The following is an 11,469-nucleotide window of genomic DNA, read 5'->3' on the forward strand; positions in this document are numbered from 1 at the left end:
GGCAGAGAAAAAGTGCAGGCAAGTAGCTTTTGATGTGCATAACACAAGTTGAGAGTCATAATTTCCCAGATGTTAATTACAGAGGAATTAAGTGAACATTTGTCACAGTGGTGGTGGGTGAGTGGGTGGGGGGGATTGTTCATTTTTTTTGGCAAGCTGCATTCATTGAAACCTTTTGGCTTATCTTCAGTTAAAACATTAGATAGGAATGCAATAAACACTGGGGCCTACACAATAGACCTACTGTCGTTGTTATGTTAGCAGAAAGTACACTGCATGTGTGTGTGTACAAGCCCTGACAATGGATCTTGTATTAAGCTAATTGTTTGTTTGATAAATCCCAAAGAGATGACCTTCATTTCACTATGAGGCAATGTGTGTCAAGAGTGAACAAGCTGCCATTTTCAAGTACTGGCTGATAATTAAAAAGCTGCTTGATAATTTGCCCTAAATCCTAAACAGGGCAGCAGATTTCAGCTCTGATACAGAGGAAATTAAATTGAACCAAAGGTCAGCAATTACAAAACAGTTCTGAGTAAACATTTACCAAGAAATCCTACTAAATATACAGTTGATATAACACTGCAATACACAATGATCCTGCAACCCTTTCATTGTGTAGGTGATTTGTGGATTTAAAACTTCATTCAGACACAGTTCCATGTTTGCACTGTCCACAGAAACTAGAGAATGACAAATCAATAACTGAGTAGTCTTTCTTGGTGTGGTTTCCCCAAATGCCAGACATCGGGTTCCATATCCTCAGCTTTAACTGATCCTTCCTTGGCATGTGTAGACTGTTGTCTGCTGTCACACTGTTCAAAGACAGTTGATGAAATGACTCTGAAAGTCACCAACATCGCTCCAGCTCTAGGGTTTCTGTCTTCTTGAGCTGTCAGTCCCCCAAATCTCAGCTTTGTCAATCAGATTCTTGATCCACATCATTTTTTGCCTTGCATCTATCCATGTCCATGTGGACAGGATTGGTAGGACTCTTGACACTTTTCGAAATCCTAGAACTGTCATTGAAGGAAGCTGGAGGAGTATGAGGAAACTGAATCCATGGAGGTTGGACCATTTATGGTGTTCGCTCAGGCCTCTACCTTCTTGTTTTGCTCCCCAGCCTGTTGACTCCACCTGGGTTCTTATTTGATGACAAAATCTCTTTTGCAATCACCACATTGGACTTGACAATAGATCTGTTGGAAAAACAAAAGCAATCAGGTAAGAGATGCTTCATATATCTTCGGAATCGCAATCAAATACAATGTGAATTTAAAGGTTGATCCTTAAATTCCTTTTCATTTACCTGAAAGATGCCAGCAATTTGTTGTTGTTTGTGTTTGCAGATTCAGTCAATGGGGCCATGACATTAGTCCTTGGATTCTCTGAACTGTGGACAGATACAACAACAGCATTAAAACAAGTACATAGCCCTGCTAGTGCCTCAGGGAATTCAACCTCAGCCTTTTACTTTGTATTATTATGCTAGTAAAAGCAAAATTAGTTCAGAGTTGACTGAACAGTTTCCTTGGGAATTTTAAACTAATATATTTTTAGATGCCTTATGGGCAAGAATGCCGGGCATGCTTGCAAAACATCATCTAGGATAACATCTACAGATGGTAACTAATCCATCCTGGTGGTTTCATGACTGCAGTAACTCAAATACGCAACATTCCCTTAAGCAAAAACAGAAATCTAAACTTTCCATAAATAGCAGCACTGCTAATAAATCTTTTTCGTTCAAGGCATGCAAGAAATGCGGGACATTCTCTGCACTATGACTACTACCCCTATACTGCAGTAACATTATCACAGACTGAATCATTTGGTCTCCTCTCTGACTGATCCTCTACATCGACATTCTGTTCCGACTTGTCACACATGACTGACACTGGAAAGAGACACAGAATCTTCTTTGATGCTATCTAGTATCCAAGGATGGGTACGTGATGGGAAGGTCTCATTTTTGCTGCAGGTCTACGTAGATGTAAGAATTAGGGTGGAGCTCACCTGTTATGGCAGAAGACAGAGCAGGTTTTATCGGCTGGATTAAGGCATTCGCAACGGTCAGCTGAGCGGCGGCGACGACGGGACAGGGGACTTCCAAGGCCATACGGAAGGAGTTTACTGTAAAGGAACGCAAAATGTATTAGGATAATGTTGGTTAAAGAATGTGGGTAACTGAGACAGTCTTAAAAATCGTCCCAGAGTGCTGCTGGGGGTACATGTTAAGGATACAGTCTGGGGGGTTTTACAGAATTTTCCAAACTAATAATAAATGCAGCTTTCTGAGTATAAGTCTGAGGTACTTTGCAGCCTCACCTTGGCGTGTTGACCCAGATAATATCAAGATGGCAGAAGTAGATGCATTCTTTATCATCCCAGTTGTTACAGGAGCAGCGTTTGGTTCTGACATGGTGCGGTTGTGGATGAGGCTGAGTTGGCAGCTCTCCCCGGTCTGATAAGGGGAGTCCACAACCTAGAAAAACACAAGAGATCTTAAGATTAAAAAGTGTCCACTAATCCAGCATGACTTTTGACGACAGTTAATGATTATCCCATGTATATACAAAGAAATCCTCGGCAGGCAAGCACCCAATAATGTGGTTTAACTATTGCAATTGTGATTAGTAATGGTTCATTTTATCAAATTATAGGTCGTGATACTATGACAAGTATTTGCTTATCAGAGGAAAATGCAAAATGCTGACCACAGCCCTTGTTTTGTACTCTCTGTGGTGACTGGCAGAGGGTCAACCACATTAAATTATTTAATACATACTTGAGTCATAATTTGTTTTTTGGGTTTTTTTGTTTGTTTTTTTGTTTGTTTTTTTACTAGTTTCTAACGTTACTTATCTTGGTAAATATCAAACTCTTGCCATAACCCTAAACTTAACGCCCATCCATCATCTACGACTGCTTATCCTTTTGCAGGGTTGCGAGCAGCAACAGGCAGGGTACACGTGGTACAGTTATGACAGGACTCGCTCACAGACACAAACGATTCACACTCACAGGCAATTTTGAATCACCAGTCAACCTAATCTGCATTTTTCTGGACTGTGGGAGCACCAGGAGGAAACCCGCACAGAGCTCGGAGAACATGTACAGCCAGCTCAGTCTGCTGGTTTGAATCCTCAGACTTCTTGCTGTGAGGCGACAGTGCTAACCACTGCACCATGCCGTCCCCTTAACCTTTAACACTTTTATCTAAACCCTTCAAGAATAAATCGATTCATTGTAGCCAAGAGGAATTTACTATGAAAGCAAACTTATTTTTTCTACAAAAGTAGAAACAGCACAAAATCCCAAGAAATTCAAGAAAAGTTACTCACCCTCTTGCAGAGCCATGAAGATGATGAATAAAGTCAGCGTCTTGCACATGATGGATGCCATTATCATCTTGTGTCTGATGTTCTGATGTGTAAATGCAGCGAACAGAAGTCAGTTTACACTCTCCAAGAGGTGTAGTTGAGTCTTTAGGCGGTGCTTGTTGAGGCTGGAGAGTAGCAACAGGTGCTTTCTGTTCACATTTCTGCCAGGACATCTACTTATACCAACTCTGTGGAGGATGATGGCCCCTCCTACCACTGTGTACACGCCTGTTTATGCAGAACAGTGTTGTTACACAACTCCACCTGCCTTCCTTGCACTCCAACAGAGAAGTACTGACAACGCCCCCAACAGGCCAAGAACAGTAACGTGTAAGGAATCCACTATACTGAGATTTCAACAGGTTGTGTATTTTGGATAAATGAGCCGGTGGTCTACATTTTCTGTTCCTATTCTGTGTGTTTCAGTTGGATTGGAGTTTAATGTGTGAATTTAATGACTGGTTATAAAACTTCAACAGGTTTTGTGTATGAGTGTCTGTTTCAATCTGCCAGTATGTGGGACAAACTAAGGCAAGGGACAACAAATGACATAAGAGAAGAAAGTGATTATTTTTCCTCTAACAACTAATTATTACATACTAAAGACTGATGTTTTAACTTGAACTACTGATGTGCATAATTTGCAAGCTGAGGCAACTTGTCAACAACATCGCTTTCCATAAAATTTTACAGTAATAAGCAATACAAACACTAAATACAAATGCTAAATAAATCGTTTAAAACAGATTAGCTGTAAACAGATATATTTTTAAAGGTTTGTTAAAGGATTTGCCAACAGCTCTAACTTCTCCTGTGAGGCTGGTGCAATGGTGAAGGACAGATGACTCCATACAGCAAAACTGTAATCACACAGTACATGAACAAGCACACATACACAAATGTGTGTCAAATATATTATGCACATGTATGAGTGTTCATTTCCATGCAGGTTTAATAATGTTTCTAAATGCAAAACTAAAAAATTCATGCTGACATGTTGAGACTGAATGTTTCCTTCTTGCGTTTTCAGTCACTCATGTTTGCTCAATTGAAGGAGTACTTACAATGAATTACTTTTTCATTAATATATATAACTAAAATTAATTATTAAAATAAGAAGACGTTATATTAAATTCTCAATAATTCATTAGCTTTTTATATATCAGCTACAGAAGCTTCAATTGTGAATGACAAATACACTAATGTCACAATGTCCTTATCTGATTGCAACCATACATCATACAGCATCTTTAGTGTTTATTAACTGTTTATATACAGTTTATCAATTTTAAACTACAAAACTGGCTCTCTTGACTGATGAAACGACTTGATAAGGCAACAGACTGTACTCGTGTAAATTAGAAGAAATGCAGCGGAGGCAGATGATTGTCACAAAGACAGAAGGTCATACAAGGCCATGACATGCCTTGTGTTTTTCGTTCCTTTTTCTTTCCAGAGGCGTTAGGCATGCCGGATGAGGCTGGAGGCGGCAAAGGAAGAGATGAGCAGTGGCAATAGAAACAGGGGGAGGGTTTGCATGCGCCACACGGCTGATATGAGGATGATGAAGTCAAGGTGAGCTGTCAGCACCACCCACAGGAAGGTGAGGTCATGGCACAAAAGTCCCACACGCCCCACATATTGGCATACAAACATGTCAGTGTGTAACGTGTTTTGACCTTGGTAAAGAGATATACAGCAGCCTGCCACATCAGCTTTGAGCAACCCACACACAGGCCACCATGGTGTACACACACACACACACACACATGCTGTGTCTGTCCTATCTCTTACCAGCGACAACAGCAGACATCATGGATCTGACCACAGCCTGGCTGCCCACACAGTCTGAACAGTTGCAGTATGTCATGCATGCACACTTAGGTTTTCCTGCTCCTTATCAGCTATAGAACAGATTATATAATTCAAATCCACAGGAATGTACAGTCATATGGAACTACTGAAGTATGTGCATCTGATAACAGGATATCACAGGGAAGAATGGATGGATCAGGATTTACAAAGTCACAAAACTCAAACAAAGTCGATACAAAGAATATTTTTGACAGATTCATTTCTCTCTGTGATTTCAACATTTTCATTTTAGCATACAATATTATTCTTATCTGTTACCTTTATTTGTTGTTAAAATTTAAATTTTAATAGAGTAAAAATTTGACACTGCTACTTATATTTCTTTTGAAACGGCTGTAACCTTTGCATTGTATTTAAAAAGCTGTGTGAATGTATTCTGTGTACATTACCTTCTTACTGATTTTTCTCTACACACATTGCATGATGACAATACTGGAAAGTTAAAAGAGCAATGTTTTCTATGCAGGATAAGTGACTTCATTAATATGTCTTCTCCAGCAGTCAAGGAATTTCTGTGAATTTTGTATGTGTCATGTTTAAGCTATGCAGCACAAAAGAATGAATTTGTTTGATACACTCTTTACCATATATGTCGATAAGCCAAACAAAACAGTAGCCTGGCGAAAAAGAAACAAACAAAAAGCAGTTAGAAACAGGAAGGAGTATTGTTTGAGTCATTGAAGAGCTTCGACTGAAGTATGGAAATTGTTGCAAACGTTGAGGAATTTTACCTCAGAGCTCCAGTGGAAACCCAGAGGACAGACAGGGACATCTACAGAAACAGGAAAAAACACTGCTGAAACATGCATACTATGACCATTTATGAGTGTGGTCATAGTTTATGGAGGTTAACGGGTGGATGGGGATGCTAAAAGGATGTCACAATTTAGAAAGACTGGCATTTGACCAACTATTTGTTACAGTGAAAAAGAAATAATAATAAAAAAAAACTCATCTAGAGCAAATATTTGCCCAGTGGTGCAGACAGGAGGAATGGGATCAATCTAAAGGTGCCCCCTGCCCCTCATTTCCTCTTCCCCTTGTCCCGTTCCCCCTGCTGCTTGCTCCAGACAATCAGCAAAGGAACACAGTGAATTTGCAGTCACTGTGTCAAAAAATGTGCCCTTATCTATTTCCAACTTCCAGCTGCTGCTGACGGCGACAGAGGAATGTGTGGCGGCATGATGACAAACAAATTGCGGAGCCACGATGGCAAAATTCCTCTAGGATGAGGTTGAAGGTATGGGCTGTGACACAATAACACAAAAACATTCCTCACATTCAGTTTAAAAGTTAAAAGTGTGTGTTGTAAGGCCACTGTGCAATTGCAAATTCAGAAAATCATGACATGAGACAGTAAAATGTCGGCACACTGTAAAGAAAGACTGTTTATCCGTTCTAATGTTAGCTGCATAGCATATTTAGCTAAATAGCTTACAAGCCAACATTCAGCAGCAACATCACACAGTGTTACTTCAAAGACTAAGGTGTGCATTTAAAAAAAGCCAAATTCACGATGAGCACATCCCTGCTCTGGATGGCGGCTCATTCCTGCTGTACTGGAAAATCCACACGGTATAAGACAAACTTCTCACAAAAGACAAGAAGTCATTCGTCCTCATCCTAAGAGTGTTTTCTCTAGTTTGATATACTCTATTTTCACATCATATTAATAATACTAGGTCTTGTCGTTTAACACTATAGGGGGAGAACAATGCTTTTCATGTCTTCAAATTGGATCTGATGATGAGGACGCTGACATTATGCCTGAGACATGTACCTTTAGTTTAATACATTTAGCTTGTTATGATGTAAATGTATAGTATATACATAATTTTTATTTATTATATAAATGTATATACCTTTCATGGGATTCTCCATTGAAAAATTAAAAAGTATGTCAAAGACGATGTTTTTAACTCGTGGAGATATTGTTACCTAAATTGGCTAGCTAGCTACTGCTTACAAAATCCACCAATGGCTGCAGTCATACCAGCTGGCAAAATTGACAGTCACAGTCTAGAAATGAAAAAGTTGATTTGTCTTCCCATTGTTTGTGCCGCATGAGAAGCAGGTCTAACAACATTAACTAATGCCGTATTCATGTCATGATACACCTGCATTTGGTTTCATTTTTTGACAAACTGCTCCAAAAAGTAGCTACTGAGGCTATTTAAATATAGTGTCTGGAAAGCTAGCCTGCTGGCTAGGTTTTCTTGTTTTTTCTAATCTAAGAGGATTTGATTCAACTTAAACACACTTTCTCCATGAGATCAGCGGAATTCTTATTTTCGTCACATTGTGGTGTCATACACACTCTCACTGTGCATGACACACATCAGAGAACCACACCAACATGTCATCCTTCCTTGGTTTGAATGAAAAAATGAAAACAGGAAGCAAAGTTGGCAACTGATGGCAGACTCTGGGGTAAGAGAATGGAATAGTGACTCACACACAGACACACAGCCCTGATATGACTAAGGTGAAGAATAGGTTCTGAGGAGTTGATAACAGCTTCAATGCCCGCATGTCAAATACACAAACCAACAACACCCCGACTCCAGAGCTGATTATAATGAGACTATCTGCTATACCTGTCTGCAATGACCAGCCATCTGTAGCTTTGACACATACCAGTGAGATGTATCAACAGTTAGCTGAGGAAGCTCTGAGGCTTTAGCTAACAGATATATTATATTATATCTTTTCATATTCTATATTTGAAATCAAGAGCAAAATAAAAGCAACTGAAAGCATGAGACAGCTAATGCTAGCAAATTCTGGTTACATTAAACAGTGTACATGAGCATAGAGATCCATTACCTCTGGGAACAAACATCTCTGATCAAATATTGAGTTCAGAATATTTTAAAATGTACAGTATGGAACCTGCCGCATGACAACATATAACAAGAATCATTTAGCTGCATATGTTTCACATACGTAGTTAAATGAGATATTATTAACTCTTTATGAGGAGGTGACAAATGAGTCATATGACAGCCTAAAAGCTAAATCAAATGTGCCATGATGTTAGATTTGTTTGAAACTGGACTCAGTAGTATGTGAACCCACACAACCTTTTACCAAAAGTAGGAGATTAAGAGAAAAGATGCAAAACAGTAGAGACATAATCTACAAAAACAAAGAAAAAAAAGTGATGAAACAAAAACACATTAAATGTTGAGTAAATGATGTAAAGTTTTATCTATTTGGATATTCAATTTTTAGGTTTATCATATCATTGCTGTTACTGAGCTATTACTATCTTATTTTTAAATTTTTTTGCATCGAGTGACTGTGTGAGGGGCTGTGGGGAAAAAATTCCAAAGTATGGAGGGACAGTTATTTTCCTTTGAGCTGTATTTGGAGAAAAAAGTGATTTAAAATCAATCATGCTTTCTGTGGCCCTAAAATTTTAATCAGTGGGACACTTTGGGTCATGAGTTCTCTAATTTTGGAGTCGAACAAGAGCAAATGTCTGAATCCGTCCCGAAATTTTTATATGTACAGACCCCCCCCTTCAGTATATGACTATTTATCATAGCGAAAGATACAAGACAGCCTTAAACTGTGCATTAAAATGAAGAGACTGCAGAAACACAAACCATTATTATTATTGTTCTGATTATACACATTAAATGAAGCAAGACAAAGCTGTCTTCGGAGGAGACATCTGTCTCTTTAAGCCTGGCTGTATTGTAATATTCTCCTGAACTTAAGCTGACTCACTCATGTCAAAAGGCAGTCAGTGGCTTCAGATCATTATTGTGAATGAAGCAGGAACTGAGAACATCTCAGCAGAAAATAAAAAGAGAAACTGGCTCCAGGTATGTATTTGGGGTTTCCATTTTGAGTCGCAGGAATGTCATATAAAACAATGTATGGACACATACAAAAATAATCCCTATCAATCAATCACTTATGACACACTAGAAGTGTGTGTTTGTTTGACTGAATTAGAGTTAGAGTTACATTAGAGTTATTCGCTTCACAAGTAGCTGGTTGGGCTGGCTGGTGATCGTACAAAGCACAGGACTCCGACACCAGAAACCACACTTTAAATCCAGTCCTCAGTCTTTGATTAAGTTGAGGCAATAAAAGTGCTTCGGTTCAGGTTAACATTCCTAAACCAAACCAAACATTCCTTTTTTAGGCGATGTGATGGCTGATGTGTTCTGTATCAACATTTTTGGAACTTAGCCATGAAGGTTAATAATTTACACTAATTCATTATGTTTAGTGAAAACATATCACTCTCATAAAGATATCCGCTATTGTAAATTACTTGCATATAAAGTCATATAAAGTAAACAGTTACTTGTATATACATTTCTGAGAGATAGGGCCGCAGTTACAGTGAAACATATTCACATATTCTGGTCTTTAATTTTCACAGTTTTGCTGACATACAGAAGTCAGGGATATTTGCTGCTGTCAGTGGTCTGTTGGACTATTGTATCACCACAAGACAATCTGCTGATAAATATCCCCTGTTTGAATTAAATCACAGGAAACTCCTATTCATTGATGTCCATGCACTTTCTTTTTGAGCACAAAGAAGAAATTCCCCTTACTGAATTACTATACTTTATGGCTCTTTTCTTCTTATCACAGGACCGCTTCTTTGAAAAATAGATGACACCCAATTTCAAGGGAATCTTGGGCTTTTGTTTTATCAGTTGCTGTGGAGCACACGTATCTAACACATTTGATAAGTTCCACCTGCTTCCTCAATTATCTGTGGAGTGCTGTAAAAAGGAGGAATAATAATAGAAGTGAATCATAGCTCCAGATATAAAACATTTAACGTCTTTCCATTCTCCACACGTCACACCTTTCTTGGCTGTGGTTTCTATTGTCCTTGACTTCTCCCTCCTGTCTTGCTGTCTGATTATGCCTGTTATGCGTGTGTGCCTTCTCCTGGATGATTTATTACATGAGAAGGTTTCAGTATGTATGACCCAGTACCTTCAGTGTATGACGTCATCCCTGTGGGTGCACAGCCAGCATGAGCCAAGAAAGCTGCTTTCTCCTGCCACCCAGTGGTTACATGTGCCATCTGCCGTTCTGGGAAACAAAGCCGGGGTGGGGGGGTGGTGGGGGTGACCTCATCAGTACAGAGGAGAAAAGAAATATCATGGTGAAACACAACAATATGACAAAAAGAAGTAAATCAAGCTAAGTCATTGCAAGGTGGAAAAGGGGTTTCCATTTCTGAGAGGTGAAATTTCAGCATTGAGTACAACCTTACAATAACCACATGATGGTGCCAGTCGTCAACACAGTATCTGCAGATTTTTCTGCATTTTATATGGGTACAACTGAATTGTAAAGAATAGCAAAAAAAAGCAGAAAAAACTGATTGCATCTGAACATCATCAAAGAAAATACTATAAAGAAGAAAAACACAGGTCTGTAAACAAATGTGAAAGATCTAATACTACTGACCCTATTGTTAGTGTGGACATGCACAGAAATAAGCTGTCATTATATGCACAGACCAAACAAGTGGAGTTCATGTTTAAGCTCTTTAAGACCATCTTTTTAAAAAATGCTATTAAAACATACATGTAGTTTTGGTTTTAATTGCTATACCTTCTCCCCAATACAACAGCAGTAGATGTAATTTGGCATTCACATCATTGAAAAACAATCATTGAATCAGAAACACAAACAGAAACATTTCTTTCCAGAATCGGCATCCAATGCTTTCTTCAAGAATCTAATTCCACAGATTACCATGCAAAACGAACTTTATGATGCTGTTTAGGACATTCCTCTAAAGTCTTCTGTTCTTTACTGTGAATGCAGTATAAGGTCAGAGCTGGGAATGTTTTTAGTGCTGGAAATTATTGTATAAGATGTATAGACATAGAATGTACTAAAAAATTAAATATGTCTCCAGTCAAGGGGCTTATTTCTGTGCAAGAAAATGGGTGGTGACGCAGGTGACGGTGGAACAACTGTGGAAACCCTACCCTGCAAAAGAAAAATAATAAAGGAGGAAGAGTTTTTGCCCTCGACATTAGCCAGGCTGCTAGTGGTGGCCACGTTGCTAACATTACCGCTAGCTAAACAAACATCTTAGCATTAGTGATCCGGTTGTCTTTGTGACAGCTGTGCCAATATTATATTATAATAGCATTTTTTTTCCTGGAAAAGCACCGTTAAATTTGTATGTGTAATTTTTTTTAGGGAATGCCAT

At 38.8% G+C, this 11,469-nt stretch overlaps 1 protein-coding gene across 1 annotated transcript; it reads right to left on the reverse strand.

Moving 5' to 3' along the window:
• Positions 1–626: 626 nt before the first annotated feature.
• On the reverse strand, positions 627–3,552 carry edn2 (endothelin 2). Its single transcript, XM_046418413.1, has 5 exons — positions 3,345–3,552; positions 2,329–2,485; positions 2,017–2,133; positions 1,310–1,393; positions 627–1,199 (listed from the first exon to the last, which is right to left on the reverse strand). The coding sequence occupies exons 1-5, from the start codon at positions 3,409–3,411 to the stop codon at positions 1,100–1,102; spliced, it is 525 nt and encodes a 174-aa protein (XP_046274369.1). The 5' UTR covers positions 3,412–3,552; the 3' UTR covers positions 627–1,099.
• Between the last annotated feature and the right edge of the window lie 7,917 nt (positions 3,553–11,469).

Source organism: Scatophagus argus, chromosome 17, assembly GCF_020382885.2.
Source record: "Scatophagus argus isolate fScaArg1 chromosome 17, fScaArg1.pri, whole genome shotgun sequence".
In the NCBI taxonomy this organism is placed as follows: Eukaryota; Metazoa; Chordata; class Actinopteri; family Scatophagidae; genus Scatophagus; species Scatophagus argus.

Bases quoted from the DNA above. Each gene is read 5' to 3' on its own strand.
- edn2 (XM_046418413.1), bottom strand. From the start codon at position 3,411: ATGATAATGGCATCCATCATGTGCAAGACGCTGACTTTATTCATCATC. The intron at 2,486-3,344 runs GTGAGTAACTTT...GTGTTTTTCTAG, and splicing joins CTTCATGGCTCTGCAAGAGG to GTTGTGGACTCCCCTTATCA. The intron at 2,134-2,328 runs GTGAGGCTGCAA...GTTCCTTTACAG, and splicing joins ATCTGGGTCAACACGCCAAG to TAAACTCCTTCCGTATGGCC.